The following is a 20173-nucleotide window of genomic DNA, read 5'->3' as shown; positions in this document are numbered from 1 at the left end:
GCACAGACACAGTTGGGGGTGGGAGGGCTTCCTGGCATGAGACCCTCAAACACCCAGATCTTCAGGTCGCTCAGACAGCTCTTCCAGGGGTTAAATTAGACACAGTTGACATTGTTTTCCAGAGACTACGGAGACATTCAACAGAGCCTGTGTGACAAAGCTGTTTTCCTCTCACTAAGAGGTGATTCTGGTTTGGTTATAATAAATTCTCTGCAATGAAGACTTCTCTCTGGCAAACACATTTTCTAGTTCCTGATTATTAATAGTAATTCTCCACAGTAAAAATATATCTACTTATTCCCCTTTGCAGGAAGGGAAGAGGTAAAAAACGCTGAACTAATTTAGCTGAGCTTTTCACAGCTTTTCTGGTTTTCTCATTGAGCAGCAGCCATAGTTTCGTTCCTCTTCTCCCTTCCTCATCCGACCCCATCAACCGAGACAGTAAACACCTGAAGTCCACAGCCATGGACCAGCACAGCACAGAAGGGTGAAGTTGCTCAGAGGGCGAGGGAGGGGGGTGAGAGTTTGTGTACATTTCCTTCCTCCTGGGCCCATCTATTTGTCAGATGACTATGATGGGACCTCAGCTCACTTCCTGCTTCCAGCTGGGAATGCAATTTCCATGACCTTTGTCTTCATGGGGAACTGAGATGAGAATAGAAAGTTTGGGTGGCCCGGAGGCATGGGTTACAGAAGAGCCTGACCTGTGCAAACACAAGGGGCGGCTGAAGATTTTGGGGGAAGGAGGAGGGAGTGAAACAAAGGAACGGCAAGTGGGGACAGCTTCTCGCAGCTCTCCCTGTCCGGAGGCACTGTGGCCATCATGGCAGTGGGGTTGACCCTGCAGAGGTGGCTTGCTGCGAGTGACTGATGGAGCAGGTACCGTAGGCCCTTAGAGGGGATGAGAGAGCCTCTTAGAAAGCTCAAGGTTGCCTCTCTCGGGGAGGAGGGGAGCCTCTCAGACCTGCCCCAGCCGCCCTTCTTGATGGCAGTGAGGCAGGAGCTGCTAGGAGTTGCTAAGCCTGTTTCCCTTCCCACGCACACGGCTTGAATTGGGTAGGTAACGAAGCCTTCCCCTCATGCCTCTCTGTTGGTGTTTGTTTTCTGTCTTAGTTCTGAAAGAGAGGCTTCCTTAACATGGCCACAGACCTGCACAGTCTGGTCCAGCTTGCCTCCCCAGCCTCCTCATAGCCCATCTTTGCCCTTGTTCCCTGCCTTGCAGTCTAACTGGCCTCCCTCTGCCTTTGGGCTCTCTGTGCTCCCTTCTGCCACAGGGCCCTTGCATTTGCATTTCCCTCTCCCCTTTTACCCAGTGAACCTTTTTGGAAACAATGTGAGGCCCCTCTTCCTATTTCATTGGTCGTATAGCCAAGTGAAACTCCTGCAGGTGTGATTGGGCTGTAACTTCCTCCAGGAACGGGGCCACCTCCACTGCACACTGAAGATGAGAGCGCCCAATACGCAGGAGAAAGACATGGCATTAACCTCCTATTGAGGTGCAATACTTCCCTCTTTCCAGATTTCCAGGTAGCGTTTTCCATTCGAAGATGGTTTGCTTCTAAGTGATTTCTCTTTGCGTCTAGGAGAGCTGATGCTTTATCATTCCAGTATTTATAAATGAACGAAGAAACAGAACGTTTTCATTCCTGTTGCATTTAGTGTTTGCTCGGTTGCCAGCACGTCCTGGTGGTCTCTGAGTGGGTGGACACGAAGGGGTTATGTGATCCTTTGTCGTGTGGCAGCAGCAGAGTCGATGTAAGAAGCTGGTTTCGTAGAGTCACTCTGCTCACGCTGCCCTCACTCGACATCGCCCGCCTTCCTCAGCCTGTAAGAGCCTTCCTTCCCCTCGGTGCCGCCCAGGCTGCGGTGCCTGTCCCACCAGGTGCTTGCATCTTCCAAGGTCCGCGTCAGGGCGCCTCCGTGACACCTTCCTCTGACTGCGGTAGCCCACTGTTAACCGCTACTTCCTACGATCCATTTCATTCACCTACAGCCTGGTATGTGCTGTCTCGCCCGCAGTTTAGAGCTTGTGTTTGGAGAGTAGGGACTATGTCATTTCTCTGTGCTCCCCCACTGTGTCTGTCCCAGGGGCGCGTGGTAGGTGCTGAGTGAGTATTCGTTGGTGCCGCCGTTCACGGCACTCAGTAAATGCACAGAGTTACTTGGTTGTTTAAGATTTTGGGACAATGAAGGAAAAGTGACTCTTCTCCTCTTTCTCTCCAGTTACAAGCTATTCCCAAACTGTGTCCCCTCCTTTGGGTTCCGCCATCTGCTGCCTCTCACAGACAGAGTGGACAGCTTCAACGAGGAAGTTCGGAAGCAGAGGGTGTCCCGGAACCGCGATGCCCCCGAGGGCGGCTTTGACGCAGTGCTCCAGGCAGCTGTCTGCAAGGTAACCTTCCCTTCTGGCTCTGCCCCTGCGTGGGGGGTCAACGGAGGGGTGTCGGTGTGGGTGACATGCGTTGGCACTGCCTGCAGATACTGAGCCACCGCAGCCTGTGGCCTCCTGTCCACTCTTGCATCAGAGGGTGAGCTCGGTGGGCCCTTGGGAAAATCTACAGAAGTCAAACCAGCTGGCGTGCAGGGATGGCTTAGGGCTGGTGTGTGTCTGTGTCAGGGTGTGGCTGTGTACAATGGGATGTTGTCTTTGCCAGCAGACAGCTGTTCTGTTTTTCTATATTTGGCTTTTTTGCTGCTTTTGGGGACAGGGAGCAGGTGGAAGAAAAGGTCAAGCCATATGCATAGAATCTTGTAGAATTTTATGGCCCAATTTTGGTAAACATTAAAGAGTGCTCTGTTGGGGAATCCAGCTAAAAGGAGAAGCGCTTGTCATCTTTGGTTTTCTTTCTGTTTGTTTGTTTTTCTCGTGTTTCTCTGTGATATGTGAATCCAGAGGGGAGGACACAGACTTAGGTCAGAAACGAACTCATGCTTTGAGACATTCCAATCTCAGCAAAATATGTAAATGGGATGTTGGTAATAACTTATTCTTAACATAATTTTCTATATCAAGACAGCCCAATAACAGTAACAAAAGATAAAAATAAACATCACTCTTGAATTTGCTATTCTAGCACATACTTTAACATTTTTTTCCATAGTGGCCACCATATACTATGCATAATCGGTAACGCTTTCTTGACCATTTTGGTGAGCTCAGCAACAGGGCGGTGGTTGGGATGCTCATGTCTGGGGGAGGGCTGGGTAAGGAGGTTAGAACTCAGTTTGGAGAGGCTGCATGTCTGACCTCAGAGAGCCTGTGTTTAGTGTGTCACAGATTCACTTCTCCTTCTCTTGGTCCTCGACAAAATGATAAGAGAGCCACGGTTGTCCTTTCCGAAATAAAAAACTGAAATGGTAGACAGGAGGGATAAGGGGAAAGAAAGATATGAAGAAAGCACAGGTTCCTCAGTCCTCTTCTTGGTCCCACTGCCTTTCTTCCCGTCCCTGTGTCCTTGGGGCCACCCCGGAGAGGACGGTCTCACAGTGACCCCCTACCCAGGACGGCTGCAGAGCGGCCCCTGCCCAGCCGCTGGCTAGAGCAGAACGGTTTGATTCAGAGGCCCCTGATGCTTCGTAGCAGCCCAAGAAAGCCAGATGGGACACAGCTAGAATGTGTTCAGCTCTGAATCTTTCAAGTGCATCACAGAATAGACAGTGTATGGATTTACTTCAGAAAGAAAAATTATGTTTTTTGACTGGCATTCAGATTATTGATTGTATGGGGTGTTATATTCAGGGACATCCTGCCAAATCCACTCTTGGCAGGAACAAATAGTGCAGGGAAAACAGGAGATCCCTCTTATCTCCCCATCGTGGGAATATTGTGGGTTTTCTTTCCGGGGGAGGAAATTGTCTTTAAGGCTTGAGGGGAAGAACCCAGTGACAAGCCTACGCACTGTCCAGTTATATTAATTCTGTTTAATTAGATGAATCAGAATGGCATGATGGAATGCTTGAGGCGCCGTGGTCCATGAAAATACCCATGAAAACATCCTTCCCTTTGAAAACTCAGTATTTCAAGGCTCGATTGCTTCAAAGCAGATGTTAGCAGATTTCTTCAACTCAGTGCCCGCACCTGGTTATGAATTATTGTTGGCCTGAGAGGCATTTTAGTGTGTGTTTCAGTTTTATATCTTTTGGCATTTTTCTCTTATTCCCCACCTTGGCCTTTGTCATGGGGCGTCCCTGGAAAGTTACTAATTGCTTGGAATTATGCAGTCAATGAGATCCCGGCTTTTCTCCTCACCATTTCTTTTCCTCTGTGCTGTCAGTGTGTGTTTGGGTACCTATCAGGCAATTTCTTTCTCACTTGAAATCACCTATTTATAACGTCATCTTCCTGGTTAACTACAGCCTTATTTATAGTGGCTAAATATTGGAAATAGATTATGGCCTGTCTATTGATGAAAGGCTATAACAATCACACCCTAAAAGAATATTTGAGCACTTGAATGATGCTTAAGATAAACTAAGAGAGGAAAGGAAAGCAAGTGATAAAACAGCATAGATGTATGACCCTATTTTGCAAACAAAAGAAAGAAAAGTATGGAAAAGATTGGAAGTAAATAGACCAAAGTGTTAACAGCAGTTGTCTCTGGTGATAGGATTAGGTGTGGTTTTAATTTTCTTCTTTGTGTTATTTTATATTTACTTAAATTTTCACAATAAATAAGGTATGATTTTTAAAATTTGTAACGGGACATTTCAAACATATAAAAATAGAGAGAATAGTGAAATAAAATCCCATGTACCCATGGTCCATCTGGGACAGTTACCAATTTGTAGCCAATCTTGTTTCATTTGCCTTCCTAACCATTTTATTCCCCATTATTTGAAGTCAATCCCAGATATCATTTGTTTCAATGATAATTAGGTTTTTAAAGTTTTTTTTAAAAGCCCTAAGCGTGCCTTACTTCGTTGACTGAATTTTCTACCTTCTCCTGATTTGCCCAGATTAAAGGCCCTTCCTCTTAATCCTGAAAACTGAATGTGACAGAGCCAGCAGGCCTGTAATCTCTGCAGTTGGAGAGGCGTCTCTTGCAGGCTGGAGCTGGCTGGGCAGCCCCGGCAGCAGTGCACGCTCGGCTTCCTTTGACCCCATGCCCTGGAGACGGAGCTGATAACAGGCCTGCTTCATAGCCCACAGGAGGCTCTTTGTTCTGATTTCAGTCTCACTCTGGTTTCCCTGGATGGACTGTTAGTTACCAACTTTAGGGACTTAGGGGTATGGAATGCTCACATGACTGGTCTTAAATCCCACCCCCAAGGCCAACTTTACATTTCCTGGAAAGCTGCTCTTTGCAAAAAGAAGGAAACAGTCTGTTTCTACTTAGGATTAGATTTAGGAAGTAGAACTGCTTCCACGAGTGGAAGTTTTCAGTTGCCATCTTTCCCCCCAGCAGGTCACATTGTTAGGAGAGGCCACTGAAGAGTAGGAACCCCTCTGTCACCAGTGCAGGCATTTTTCCCAACGCTGTACCGGCCTGGGTGGGGATGAGGGAATGCCGAGACCCATAATTTCTTATCTTTACCTCGAAACCTATTATTAAACTTGTTTATACTTTTTCTTGGTCTGAATAATAGTTTCTCCCATTACCGCTTTTATTGCTCTCCTGGGACTTTTCTAGAAGTTGACTCTAAGTTGTTTATTCTGAAAATGTATAGGTGCAAGTGTGATGAATGGTTCAGATTAGAACCATGGCTGCTTTCCTGTTCTCCCAAAATAGGGAGAGCTGGTGCCCTGGGAAGACAGAGGGCGGGGTGGTCCAGGAGCTCTGAGTTGTCAGTCATGGCTTTGCTGCTCTCCATGGCTCTCAGGTTAAAGAAGTTCCCTGCAAAGTTAAGCCTGGCTGGGTACGTCCTGGCCACACGGATTCTATGGGCTGCTTTCTCCCGTCAGACAGAAAAATCAGATCCCTGCAACCCAGCCTGTTTCCCTTTTGGCCTCATCTTCTAGCCCCCTAACATTTATCCTTCTTATCCTTTCTGTTTTAATCTTGATTATCTAATGTTGCGTTATTTATTAAGTTTTTAAAGCATTGTGTGTCCTCAGAAATAGGTGGATAAGTAAGTCTTAAAGCAAACAAAGTAAATTTGCATTGCTGAGTAAAAAGTCTTGGCGTGGCTTGGGTCCTTTATTCCTTGGCTGGCGAGAGCATCCTAATCTAAAATGGCGACCACATCCCCAGAGAGGCCGGAGGAACGGCTTCCTCCAACACGACTTTCTGCAGGAATACAGACTCTGTGGGCCTCTGGAGACAAAATGATGGCTGCCCTTGCTCTACTGTCATCGGTGCTCCAGCTCTTTTGTATACACTATCTCTGATTCTCACAACAGTCCTTCAGTGTATTGGTGGTACTTGTCCCCAGTTTACAGGTGAGGAAACTGAGTGTCACAGGGTTCACTCTACTTACTGTTGGAAAGGGGTGGAGCCAGGATTTGAACCAGATCCAGTTGATTCTAAAGCCCAAGCCCTGTCTATTACATTGTGCCAGGTGCTTTGGGAAGTAGCGACAGTGCCGTGCAGAGCAGAGGGGACTTAGAGTCCTGTTGTCCCGATTCAAGCTGTGCCTCTTCTGCTACTAACCGGCTCTGTGGCGGCCTGAGTGCTCATCTGGAGGCTGCAGGGAGGTGGGGCTGGAGGGGAGGAGGTCCAGGATGCCCTCCAGCTGGGCTGGTCAGTGCAAAGGACTTGTCACAGCATTGTGCCCCTTTGCCCAGAGCCCTTGATTTTGCTTTTTGTCTCTCCTGGTTCAGGCTTGAGCTCCAGGCCAGGCAGGGACTGCTGCAGATACCAGGAGAGGGTGGAGAATTCCCCATTCCTGGAGGCAGGCTCGGCTGTGAGAGGTTTTCACTCAGCCCAGCCTCCCCCGGAGTTGATTTGGCTTCTTCCGACTTGTTGCCTGATTTCTTTTAGACCTGAGACTTGTCATTTTTCCACGCATGAATTGAGCAACGTAGAAAACTGCCTTTCTTTCCTCAAGGAAGGCAGCGGCCCCTAATGCCTTCATGCCCCCCGAGGGGATGCCCCCATAAGTCCTGTGTTCATGCAGTCTGGGTTATCTGTCTCGGCATGTGTGAGCCGTTTGTGCCAGCAAGTCGCACCATGGTTTCTGGGGCTTAATGCAACCCACCCTGCTTGCTCTTCCTCTGGCTCAGTGTCTTTGTGAAGCCCGTGAGAGTATTGGATTTCCCTGTAACCCACGGAGGCTGTGGGACTGTGGGTGGGCATGCAGGCGCTCCGCCCGTGCCCGGGCAGTGCTTTTGTCGGAGGTGGTAAAGGTCCTCCCTGGCTTTCTGTTTTGCACATGGTTGTGGTTTATTGTGTACGTTTGAATCACTCGACTGTTTTAGTCCCTGGAGGGACGTGTTCTTGTTCTGCCTTCTGCCCGTGAGCTGTGCTGTAGGCTTCACTGCACCGCTCACAGCTGCTGGTTCTGCTTTCCAGCTCAGGAATGTTTATTGTGTGCCCAGTAAGTGCTCAGTGGCAGGTACGGTGAAGAAAATTAGAAAAAGATGAGAAAAAGTCCCCATCCTCGCGGATTCGATTTGAGCTTTCAGATCCACTAGAAAGGAAATAGAACAACTCATTTGTAAACATTAAATGGAACCGTGTGAAATTATGGACATGTGACTATCAATGAAATTTAATATTTGACCATTGATAGTTTCTCCTACAAAAATAGAAAACTCGTATGGTTCAACCTCATATTTACAAACGTTTTTCTTTAGTTCAGTTGGGCTTGCATAGAGTCTACATCAGACATGTTCTACTGCATGTTATTAGGGCTTGGGCTCTAGATGAATATCTAAATCCTGAGTCATGGGCCGAGATTTCTTTTCCCTAAGGAAAGGAATATTGACATTTTTGCCCTTCTTAAGTTGAACCACAGACAGATTTTTAAAAAAGATTTTTCATTGCAGAGCACGGACGGAAACGGGAGAAACAAACTACTGGTGAGAACGTGTTTACTGTTACAAAGTGACAGAAATAGGCTTGAATGTCCACATGATTGGGGAAGCGAGTTACAGAAAGAATTCAGCCTTATTTTTCCTTAAGTGCATTGTAGGAGTCAAGACTCCTTAGTCCCCAAGCTCAGATCTGCTGTAGGGTCTGCCCCTTGGCTAGTCAGGTCAGCCCCCTTTCCTTCCTCATTTCTTCCCCCAAACCTGTTCTCTCTCTGTGCTTGCCTGAAAGGTCAGTGTACAGAGTGTTGTAGTTTTGACTTCTGGAAAATTTGTTGGGCACTTACAGTCTGCAAGATGCCCCACGAGCTGCTGTGAGGCTTGCACAGTTGACTGAGCCACAGCTCCCGTCCCCGGGAGCATCACTGCAGTTGGACAACAGATGCCTGTACGACAATCTAAGGTACCGGTGGGGTGCACGGACACTATAGAACGTCTGGCCCTGGTAGGACCCAGTGGTTGAATCACAGTGTTCTTCCCCTTCAAGGGTCACCTTGGTCTCTTTGCTTCCCCGTTGTTTGCCCTGAGGCTCTGGCGCGATGATGCTACTGATTACCATTGGCTGCATGCTTTGTGAGAGCCAGGCTCTATGCCAAGCACCTCAGTGGGGCTTGTTTTACTTAATCCTTTGAAGGTGGTTGTACTGTCTGCTTTTGATAAGGAAACAACCCTAGAAAGGTTGAGTAACTTCTTGAAGGTCTTACAGCTGGAAATGACACAGCCAGAGATGGAACTGTACCCACCTTCCCGGCTCCAAAGATGGGAGTTCTCAACCTTGACCTTAGATAACCTGCCGTCTTTTGTGGCCACACAAGAGTGGAGAAGTGGGAGGGGTGTGCTTCCAAAGAAGGCAAAGTCCTCCTCTAAGGAACCATTTCGCTTTCCCACGTGACCCTGTTTGCCAGTGGTAGAGCCGGGACTGACTCTGTCCCGGGAAAGACAGCTGCACATACTGCTGTTCTCTGGAACTAAGAGTTTCCTGTTTATCAGGAACAGTTATAACATGGCTCTGGCAGCCTCCGGGTTTTCTAGGGAGACCATGGGTACTGTCCCAAGGTCGGTGCGCTGCTGGAGCCTAGCCCTTTGAGTGAGCCTGCTTGTCTTTTTTTTTTTTTTTTTTTTTTTTTTTTTTTTGCAGTTTGCGGGCCTCTCCCTGTTGTGGCCTCTCCCGTTGCGGAGCACAGGCTCCGGATGCGCAGGCTCAGCGGCCATGGCTCATGGGCCCAGCCGCTCCACGGCATGTGGGATCCTCCCGGACCGGGGCAGGAACCCGTGTCCCCTCCATTGGCAGGCGGACTCCCAACCACTGCGCCACCAGGGAAGCCCAGCCTGCTTGTCTTTGCCCTTGGTTTCCCCATCTGTGACACGGGAACACTGATAACCCCCTTTTCATTTATAATTCACGGTGTCTCGGAACCGTGGGTTCTGTTCAGCTCTCCCAGATAGCGCTGTGGAGACACTTTTTCAGATGGCGCTTCCTTTTCGCAGTGAGGGAGCATGTGGCTGGTGACTCTTTAGTGACAACTGAGGCCCATGGGCTATGTTGACACCCGGCTGGAGGACCCAGCTGTCTGGGTGGCCATTGATTTTACTTAACTTAGACTGACATCGAGAACAGAGAAGCCCATCATTTAAAGATAGTGTTTCTGTCCTCGCTGAAACGGCATCCTGATCTAGGCCTCCCCTGTATTGAACACTGTTTACCAGAGAGAGTACTGCGGGCCTTTTCTCGGAACAAGCAAGCCGAGGCAAACGAGCCAGGCTGTATTCGGGTGGGCCCCACCACCCATGTCCTCTAAGGCCGCTGGGTGGGGCGTCAGCTTTTCTCAGATTCCCAGGCCTTCCCGTGCACCCTCCCACAGGGCATCCCTGAGCCTGCCTCTCACACTTGTCATGCTCTGCCGTGGTCCCTGTGTATAAGCAAGTCACTAGGACATGGATATTGGGACCCACAGGCTTCTGTGAGCCTGCCGGAAGATTCAGCTGCCAAACACAGGCTGTGTGCTGCAGGCCGCAGTCCCAGCCCTGCCTTCCTCTGCAGCCAGACCACATCCAGGGACCTGCATCTGCCTCTGGGGCTGTGTTTAAGGCAGACGCTGATAGCTAGAGAGCAGGGAGGGGTGAGTGGATGGTGCCAGGGCTGGAAACCACACCTCTGAGGAGTGGTTAAAGGTTGACCAAGACGAGAGCCACTACAGGAAGAAGAGTGTTACCTGACCTCAGACATCACTACAGAAGAGGGCTGTTCCAGGGGATGAGCTAGGGTAGCCACAGGGAAGCAGGTTTGAGTTCAAGGCAAGGGAGAAATTTCTAGCGAAGACCTCTGCTCAGCTGTGGAGCAGGCTGCCAGATGCGGCAGTGAGTCTGAGTGGGGACCCCAGGCCCGTGCGGAGGAGGTGCCGGATGAAAGATCCCTGCACGGGTGGAACGTGGATGAGCCAACCTCGGAGGTTCTTTCCGAACTTCAGGTGCTACTTATTTTCTCTGAGGCAGCTTTTCTGCCCAGTAACCCACTGGTGCTTTTGTTCTACAGTGGCTCCTTCTGGCCTGTCTGGTCCTCACTGCACCCTCTTAAGCTGCATTTGTGTTTGGCCACCATGACCGTGAACTCCGCCGTGCACACCCATTCTGTGTGCCAAGCTCAGCGTGCCTGGAGCTGGCGCCCGGAAAAGCTTTCCACTCCCGATGGCTTCCCCGTGGAGCCACCTTACCAAGTGGGTAAATGTCCAGGTGCGGTGGGGCAGCTCAAGGGCACCCAGGGACAGTCTGGAGGTGGGCGGGGGAGGATGGAGGCCTTTCAGTGACCTTCCTCTTTGTCAGACCGTGTAGCCCCTTGCGTGTGACTCGTTCCAACCCCAGAAACCAAATTGCCGCACAGGCCAGAGCTTCATGTCCTCAAACAGAGAAATGACATCCTTACTCCCTAGCCATTATTTCACTGTCTCTGGGGCCACATGTTGGAGGTGAACAAGACAGCAAGTCTGTCTTCACTCTTGGGAGGAGCCAGTTTGTATTTATTTTCTCAAAGGTTGTAAGGCCTGGCCTTCCACCTCCATTCTGCTTCCCCTTTTCATGGACTACTGTTCTCTCTTTGCCGTTTCAGGATCCCAGGTTCCCCAGGCTGACTTCCAGGCCTGGCTGCCCAGGGCCTCCAATAACCATCCCACTGACTGACCTGGCCCCTCTCCCCTCCTCCACCCTTCTGCAGCTCGTGTTGGATGATCTCCATGGCCCTGCTGCCACCCTTTCTGCAATTCCCATTAGTTTTCTCAGATCTCAGTGCATGACAGGTGATCTGATGAAATATTTTCACTTAAGTTAGCCCCTTACTGCTTCCCGTATTTATATGATTAAAAGAAGATGTCTGTTGGATTGCAAAGCATATTAAATAGTTGGTGGAATTGGGAGTGATGTGATTGAAGACTTCTGGACATTGTGAGGGAGGTTTTCTTGTTACCCAACCCTGATCTTGTTCACGTATCCACTTACTACTCATTCCTCACCGAGTGCCAAGTATGTGCCAGGTGCAGTGCTCTTTGTTATTCTGGCCTCTACATCCCTTCCTGTCTTCTCTCAGCTCCAGATCTCTGCTGCTTTCTGAGGACAGAGCAGAGTTTGGTAAGTTCTCCACTGAGCTTCCAACTGGAGAAAGTCATCTCTGGCCCCAGCACAGATTGGACTGGTGGCCCGTACAAAACCAGAGGGTTTGCCTCCTGGGAGTGGACGGAGTCAGAGGTTCTGGGCTTGGCAGCAGCTCCTCCCACCGCTCATTACTTCTGACACGTGTGTCCAGAGTCTGTGGATGGCTGCTTTTCACATAGCATGGTCTCCTGTGCACGTGTGTGATTCGCCTGGAACAGCTGGAGTAAACGTGGGTCACAGAGCACGTCACCCTCGGGTGGCAGAAGGCAGGCTGGTGGCTGGGAGAGGGGTGAGCCTTGGGCCTCGCCTGCTCACCCAGAGTGGGCTTAGGAAAAGGAGGATAAAACACGTAGCATTGCCCAAAGGCTCTGGCTCAACACAGGTCATGGGAGTGGACTATAAGACAGAATGGACAGTTCGGGACTGGACGGGTGTTGCGGTGGGACCAGGGAAGTAGGATGAAAAAGATAATTCTAAGTTTTCTAGATAAAACATTTGATGGTCCCTTTGTCAGCAGTGGGGAAGCCTGGAGGGGAAGATGGTGCATCAGCTTTGGAGAAGTTGAGTTTTGGGTGACGGCAGACATGTCTGGCTTTTGGTCCAGACCTGGGACTAAAGCTCAGGAAGGAGATCAAGTGGGAGAGGTAATTAATTGCGAGCTGTCCAAGCAGATGCATGGAACTTGGGTAAATCTCCTCCGGGACAGTGTTACCTTTGACCTCATCCAGTGCCGGGAGAGGAGGTGGAATCCGCTAGCAGCCATAGGGGACGGGGGCATTGGACGGTGCGGTGTCCAGGAAGCCAAGGGCAGGAGGGCTCGAAGGAGGCCCTGGTCGGCAGCAGAGAGGCCCGAGAGCAAGGCCAGAGGATGGCTGCGGGGCTGACAGCAGGACCTCAGCGTGAGCTTCGAGGTTTGCAACCTTGGCGCCACAGTAGGCTCACCCAGGAGCTTTAGAAGCCCCGGTGGCTGGGCTGCAGGTCACATCAGAACCGCCAGGCATTAGCATCGTCGAAGCTCCCTTGAGGACCTTACATGCAGCTGGGGCAGAGAACCACTGTGCGTGTGGGGGCAGGAGGCGGGTGACTGGGAGCCGCCGGTGAGAGAGACGGTAGGGGTGTGTGGAGAAGTCGGGTTATACGGAGCTGGGGAGAGGAAATAGAGGCAGCCAGTCTGCCTCTACGACTAGCAGGTGATGAGAGATGTTGGGTCAAAAACAGAGTGTTTATTAGAAGTGGGTCGTGAGCATATATTCAGGCACAAGGAAAGGACGCAGAGGAAATTGACGGATGGAACTGTGCTCCAGAGAGGGTGGGATTTGGGGGCTGCGTTTCCTTGGGGAGGGAGAGCACTCCTTCCCTGAGAGCATTAAGACCAGAGGAGAGGCCAGGGGGATGCCGATGCCTGTTTGTTTATGACGGAGAGGCATACTAGGGCTGTGGAACCAGACACTGAGCGCCTGGAATAGACGAGGCGAGTCCTGTTACGTGTGTCCGTTGCTCACCTGAGCACGTGGGAACTGGGAGTTGAAAAGCTGGAACAGACCTTGTGGTGGGTTTGATGCAGATCTGACTGAAGAGAAGGCAGGTACACTGCAGGCTTGGCCAGATGCTGGATTTCTGGCTTCGGAGTCCAGCGCATTTCCGTCCCACCCACCCGTGACATTTTCATCTGAGGGCTGACCTCTGTCATGTTTAGGAGATTGGCTTTTAAAAATCTTGTTTTTACCCAGAGACTTGGAGAAAAGTTTAGCTAAACAAATCAGTCTGTCTTTTTTTCTCTTAAAATAGTTTTGTATAAAAAGAGAATACATTCAATCTAAAAATTTAGAAAATGCAAAGAGCAGAAAGGAAATAAACATCGCCCATAACCCTACAATCCAAAAATAAGATTATGTGTTTCTGGATTTAAGTCACAGATTTTCGGCTCCATGGAGGACAATCACTGTTGGTTCTTGACTGTTTACTGCCTGCAGGTACTGAGCGGGGTGTGCTCCTTGTGTATCATTTTGTTTAATCCTCTCAACAACCCTATTCTGCCCTCTATCTTTTTTTTTTTTTTTTTTTTTTGCGGTACGCGGGCCTCTCACTGTTGGGGCCTCTCCCGTTGCGGAGCACAGGCTCCGGACGCGCAGGCTCAGCGGCCATGGCTCACGAGCCCAGCCTCTCCGCGGCATGTGGGATCTTCGCAGACCGGGGCACGAACCCGTGTCCCCTGCATCGGCAGGCGGACTCTCAACCACTGCGCCACCAGGGAAGCCCTATTATCTCTATCTTATAGCTGAGAAGCTGGGACTGGGAAAGATTGATTAACATGCCCAATGTCACAAAGACAAGCCGAGGGAAGATGTGGGCATGAACTGAGGTTTGCCGTTCATCCGAGCCCACACTCCCAGCTGCTTTGTGGGCACTGCCACCAAACAAAGGAATATGCATAGCTGGTATTCCCAGCACAGCATTGGCATTCAGTCTGGTCATCCAATTTACTATATTTGAGTGACTTTCTGAGCACACCAAGCCTTTGTTGAAAAAAACTTTACTGAGGTATGATCGATGTATAATAAACTACACATATTGAACGTGTACAACTTGACAAATATTGACATTTATACGTACCCGTGAGATATATATTCACCGTAATCAAGATGACGAACATATATCCTTCTCCTCCCCCAAAAGAGTATTTGTACTCCTTTGTCATTTCTCCCTCCTGCGTCTCCTGCCCTCTTTCCCCAGGCAGCCGCTACTTTGATTTCTGTCACTACACGTGAGTTTGCGTTTGTTAAAACTTCAGCAATCCAGTATATACTCTTTTTGGCCTGGCTTATTTCACGCAGAACAACTGTTTTGAGATTCACGTGTGCTATTGAGTGTCATCTGTGCTAAGGAGTGATCACTTCTTTTGTTACTGAGTAGTATTCCCTTGTGTGGATACACCACAGTTTATTCATCCACCTGTAGATGGGTATCTGGGTTGTTTTGGATATTTGGTAGTTTTTGCCTATTATAAATGGAGCTGCTACAAATGTGTTCAAGTCTTTGTGTGGTTGTATGCTTTTATTTCTCATGGGTCAGTCCCTAAGAGTGGGAGGGCTGGGTCATATGGTAGGTGTTTAACTTTTTAAGAAATTGCTAACCTGTTTTGCAAAGTACATGTATCATTTTAGAACCCTATGGGCAGTGTCTGCCAGTTCCGTTTCCTCCACATCTCCCCCAGTGTTTGATGTGGCCAGTCTTTTTAATTTTTAGCCATTCTGTTAGGTGTGTGGTAGAATCTCACTGTGGTTCTAATTAATACAAGGCTTTTAAACTTTTCGGTATGCAAGCCTTCATGGTCTCTGTAGTGACCGTGGAGCCTCACACATCAAGAAGCAAAAGGAGACGAGAAGGAATGTAAAAGTTATTACTAGTCTGAGAGTAGTAACTATAGACCCCTTTTTTAGTGTGTCTTATGTACTAAATACTTGTTAACCTAGGATCAACCCTGTAAAGTAGGATTATCTTCATTTTACAGAGGAAGAAACTGAGGCTGAGAGAGATGAAGTGACTGACTTAGGGTCTCAGAAAGCAAACCCTTGAACTCAGCCTTGTCTGTGCCAAAGCTCTCGTATGCTGGCCTCCATGCCACACTCCATTCTGTAGTTACTCCTTTAAAAAAAAAAATCCACTTTCACACTACTGATCTCTGCCCCAAACGTGGATACAGAACTTAAGACTTCAAAATAGTCCAAGCAGACAGTAGGAAAATTATTTCTATTGTAAATTCTCTGTGGAGTCAGTGCTTGTAAAATCTCCAAGCCCAAAAGGCTGAGTGAATGAATAAGCATCTCATTCTGTGCAGCCCGACCTCTGGGCCAAGTTTGTTAACATCACTTACATAACAAGAGTCCACTTCAGAGAAGACAGAATTAATATTATTAAGCCATGCTACTCTTCATTTGTGGAGCTATTTCTGTTTCAGATGCAATATTCCAATTCAACAAACATTTAGCCTGGATCAGCAGTCGTTAGTTGAGAGCTTGCCAAGTACTTTGATGAACTATCTCAATTATTACACACCCTCGGCTCTCCCTATGTGATTGGGTAGTTAGCTTTGCGGATAAGAGGCAGGTCCTCTGAATCTGACGTCTCTGGTCCTTACTGGTTCAGTGACCTTGGGCTAGTGACTTAATGTCTCTGCACACCGGTGTCCTTATCTGCAAGATGACAGTGTATTACCTCCTTCATAAGGGTTGCAGTGAAGATGTGATGGAATAGTGGAGGTGAACAATAAATGTTAAGTATGATTATTCCTGTCTTACTAACAAGAAAAAACTTTGAGATGTTAAATAATTGTGGTCAAAGCTACACAGGTAGTTGGTAGTGACAAAAAGCTCCCACGCCCACTTTCAAGTTTCCAAGTTCCACGTTATTCTATCTGCTTGCTGTCACCCTCCTTAGGTTCCTGCATGACCCTTGAGAAGCTGGCGTGGAAGAAAAGGAGGCTGAAAAAGTTAAATGACAGAGCCAGCATTCAAAGCCTAGTCTTTTAAAAGTAGCACTTATTAAAGATAGTTTGGGGAAAAGAAAAAGATACTGCCTCTAATCTCAATCCCAACATCATTATGGTATATTTTGTTTCAGTCTCTGTTCTCTTTTTAGTGGAGAGTGATGCCTGTTTCTTCCATAGTTTGTAATCACACTGTAATTACAGTACAGTATTCTTTGTTTTTCACTTTATATTATACATGTCTACACATAATTTCATACTTTTTATGAACATAATTTCTAATGGTGGAAAGGAGAGATCTCAGTTTACTTAACCGTTCCCGTATTCTGGTAGGGTAGTCACCTCTTTCCTGTTTTGTCACTATTTGTAAAAATACTGCCGTGCGTACTTCAGAATACTTCTTGCAGATAGAGTCTCCTGCGGTAGAATCATCGAGTCAAAAGATGTATATACTTCTTTAAGCGTTTTTTAAAGTGAGGTGTATTGAGGGATGATTTACATAGAGTAAAATTCACCCTTTTTAGGTATAACAACTTAGAGCCACCCCGACAATTAAGATATAGATGAAGAAAAGAAATGAAAAAAAAAGATACAGGTAATTTCTGTCACCTCAGAAAGTTTCCCAATACCCGTCTGTTATTGACTTCTCCCTTGGCACTCAGCCTTTGGCAACCACCAATCTGTCTTCTGTCCCTATATTTTTGTCTTTCCGTGAATATCTTCTGAATGGAGTTAGGCAGCAAGTTGCCTTTTGAGTCAGGCTTTTTTCACTTAACCTAGTGCTTTGGAGATTCATCCGAGTTGTGTGTATCAGCAGTCTGTTCCTCTTTCTTGCTGAATAGTATTCCATTGTAGAGATGTACTACAGTTTGTCTATGTATTCACCACCTGATGGACATTTGGGTTGTTTCTAAATTTTGGTGATCACGAATTGCTGTTATATAAATATTTGCATAGTAGTTTTTATGTGAGCATAAGTTTTCATTTCTCGTGGATAAATACCAAAGAGTGGGATTGCTGAGTTGATGGTCATTGTGTATTTAACTTTATAAGAATATGCCAAACTGGTTTCCAGAGTCGCCAAAATATTTTGTATTCTCACTAGCAATTTATGGGAGTTCTGATTGTTCCACATTCTTTCCAGCACTTGGTATCTTCAGGGCTGTTTTTTTTTTTTGCCATTGGCATAGCTATCTAATGGCATCTCATTGTGAATTTAATGTGCACCTTTTCTTTTTAATTAATTAATTAATTTTGGCTGCATTGGGTCTTCATTGCTGTGCATGGGCTTTCTCTCGTTGCGGTGAGCAGCGGCTACTCTTCGTTGCCGTGCGCGGGCTACTCATTGCGGTGGCTTCTCTTGTTGCGGAGCATGGGCTCTGGAGCACGGGGGCTTCAGTGGATGTGGCACGTGGGCTCAGTAGTTGTGGCTCGTGGGCTCTAGAGCACAGGCTCAGTAGCTCTGGCGCACAGGCTTAGTTGCTCCACGGCATGTGGGATCTTCCTGGACCAGGGCTTGAACCCGTGTCTCCTGCATTGGCAGGTGGATTCTTAACCACTGCGCCAGCAGGGAAGCCCTGTGCACTTTCTTAATGACTAATGTTGTTGAGGATCCTTTCATGTGCTTATTTCCATCCATATCTCTTCTTTGGTAAAAATGTCTATTCAAGTCTCTAGCTTTTAAAATTCAGTTGTTTGTGTTGTTATTGGCCTATGAGAGTTCTTTATACATTCTGGATACAAGTCCTTTGTCAGATTTTTATTTTTTGCAAACATTTTCTCCCGATCTGTGCCTTGGCATTTCATTTTCTCAGTGGTATCTTTCAAAGAGCAGATGTTTTTATTTTTTTTATTTAATTTTTTAAAGAAAGCTCGTATTTCTCGTATTTTAATGTTTATTGTAGACAGGCTTCCACTTTATTTATTTATTTATTTATTTATGGCTGTGTTGGGTCTTCGTTTCTGTGCGAGGGCTTTCTCTAGTTGTGGCAAGCGGGGGCCGCTCTTCATTGCAGTGCACGGGCCTCTCACTATCACGGCCTCTCTTGTTGCGGAGCACAGGCTCCAGACGCACAGGCTCAGTAGTTGTGGCTCACGGGCCCAGCTGCTCCGCGGCACGTGGGATCCTCCTAGACCGGGCTCGAACCCATGTCTCCTGCGTTGGCAGGCAGATTCTCAACCACTGCGCCACCAGGGAAGCCCAGAGCAGATGTTTTTAATTTGACAGAGTCTAATTCATCAAAATTTTATCCTGTGAATCATCTAAGAAATCTTTGCCTATACCAAGGTCACAAAGCTTTTCTCCTTTGTTTCCTTCAGACGTTTTATAGTTTTAGGTCTGTGATCCACTTTGAGTTCATTTTTGTATACAGTGAGAGCTGTGGGTTGAGGTTCATTTTTTTTTATATGGATGTCTAATTATTCCAATACCTTCTATCGAATTGACCGTATGTGTGGGTCTATTTCTGGTTTCTATCCTGTTCCACTGGTCTATGTGTCTATCCTTTTGTCATTACCACACAGTCTCAATTATTGTAGCTTTATAATAAGTCTTGGCCTTAGATAATGAATCCCCCAACTTCGTTGTTGTTTTTCAAAATTGTTTGATGAGTTTTCATTGTCTTTCCATATATTCCAGTTATTAACACCCCCTCTCAAGACACCCAGTCCTGCCTCCAAGAGAATCCACTTATCTCCACTTCTAATACCGTAGATTAGTTTTGTCACAGCTTAGAATGCATCTGTGTTAGGGACCTTCTAGGTTGCTTCCTCTGGGTTCTGAAAACGTGCCCGGCCTGGTCATTGTGCCTTTACCAGCACCTAGAGCAACCCACTCCCCACCCCAACTTCTGCCTCCTCTGTCATTTCTTCTTCCAGTTTCCTTGAAGGGTCCTCCTCACCTTCAGCTCAGCTGACATTTCCTCTGCCCTGGGAAGCCTTCTCTCCTCCTCCCCGGGTTTCCATTAAAAGTGTATTTATGGCTGAGTAATATTCCATTGTATATATGTGCCATATCTTCTTTATCCATTCATCTGTCGATGGACACTTAGGTTGCTTCCATGTCCTGGCTATTGTAAATAGAGCTGCAGTGAACATTTTGGTACATGACTCTTTTTGAATTATGGTTTTCTCAGAAGCAGCCACATAGCACAGGGAGATCAGCTCGGTGGTTTGTGACCACCCAGAGGGGTGGGATAGGGAGGGTGGGAGGGAGGGAGACGCAAGAGGGAAGAGATGTGGGGACATATCTATATGTATAACTGATTCACTTTGTTATAAAGCAGAAACTAACACACCATTGTAGAGCAATTATACTCCAATAAAGATGTAAAAAAGCATGCTTATTGTGATACGTTAAGGCTGTGTTTCCACTTGACTGCAAGCTTTTTGAGGTCTGGAACAGGCTGTTTCTTAGACCCAGTGCCTTCCATGGGGACTGCATGTGGTAGGAAGTCAGTAATTGTCTGTTGGATGAACGTTGAGAGTCTGGGAAACTGATTCCCCAAAGGTGAATTCTTTGCTCACAGCTGGCCTCCTGGCTTTCAGTCCTCCCTGGCTTCCTTTCAAACTGCCTTTTCTTCCATGTGTTACGCTGACTCTTTGTGACTTATTTCCACGCTGCTTTCGGAGCAAATGAGAAAATATCATAGCTCTTGAAGGCTGTTTTATCCATCATTGTGGCGATAAGAAAGAGAGGACGATACCCTCAATCCCTTATCTGCCATAAGGTGATAGCTTTTAACTTGGAAAGTCTGTGAATCCAGTCTCCTATTTCAGTGTCAAGTGTACATGTGTAGATAACTCAGCGGTGTTTAAACCCTTCCTGTATCCATCCTGCTACCCACGTATTTTGGGATGCTCTTTCACTACTGGTATGAAGGCATCCCTATCCCAGTTTTTGTTGCCCTGTATCAGGGTCTAGCTGCTCCTACTAGTAATGACTGGGAGTGTTTTTGTGTAGTATCGGGGCCACAGTGTCTAAATATGAAAAAATAGAGTCCTTCCCTTGCAAGATAGCTCGTGTTGAGCCGTGCCTCTGTCTGAAGAGTGGATACATTCCATACAGTGAAGCAGTA

General features: G+C 47.5%; 1 protein-coding gene across 4 annotated transcripts in view; it reads left to right on the top strand.

Annotated features, from left to right (window-relative positions):
* The window catches only part of ITGB5 (integrin subunit beta 5), a 108954-nt gene that overhangs the window by 40507 nt on the left and 48274 nt on the right, over positions 1-20173 (top strand). For all 4 annotated transcript variants that reach the window (XM_089910602.1, XM_022567587.3, XM_089910604.1 and 1 more), the window contains one exon: positions 2224-2392. In XM_089910602.1, the coding sequence (XP_089766728.1) occupies positions 2224-2392 (169 nt within the window). The remainder of the gene's footprint in view (positions 1-2223; positions 2393-20173) is intronic.

This window comes from Delphinapterus leucas, chromosome 4, assembly GCF_059928025.1.
Source record: "Delphinapterus leucas isolate spDelLeu-1000000601 "Yukka" chromosome 4, BTC_Dleu_Yukka2, whole genome shotgun sequence".
Classification (NCBI taxonomy): domain Eukaryota; kingdom Metazoa; phylum Chordata; class Mammalia; order Artiodactyla; family Monodontidae; genus Delphinapterus; species Delphinapterus leucas.
This window is presented reverse-complemented; position numbering and strand designations above follow the sequence as displayed.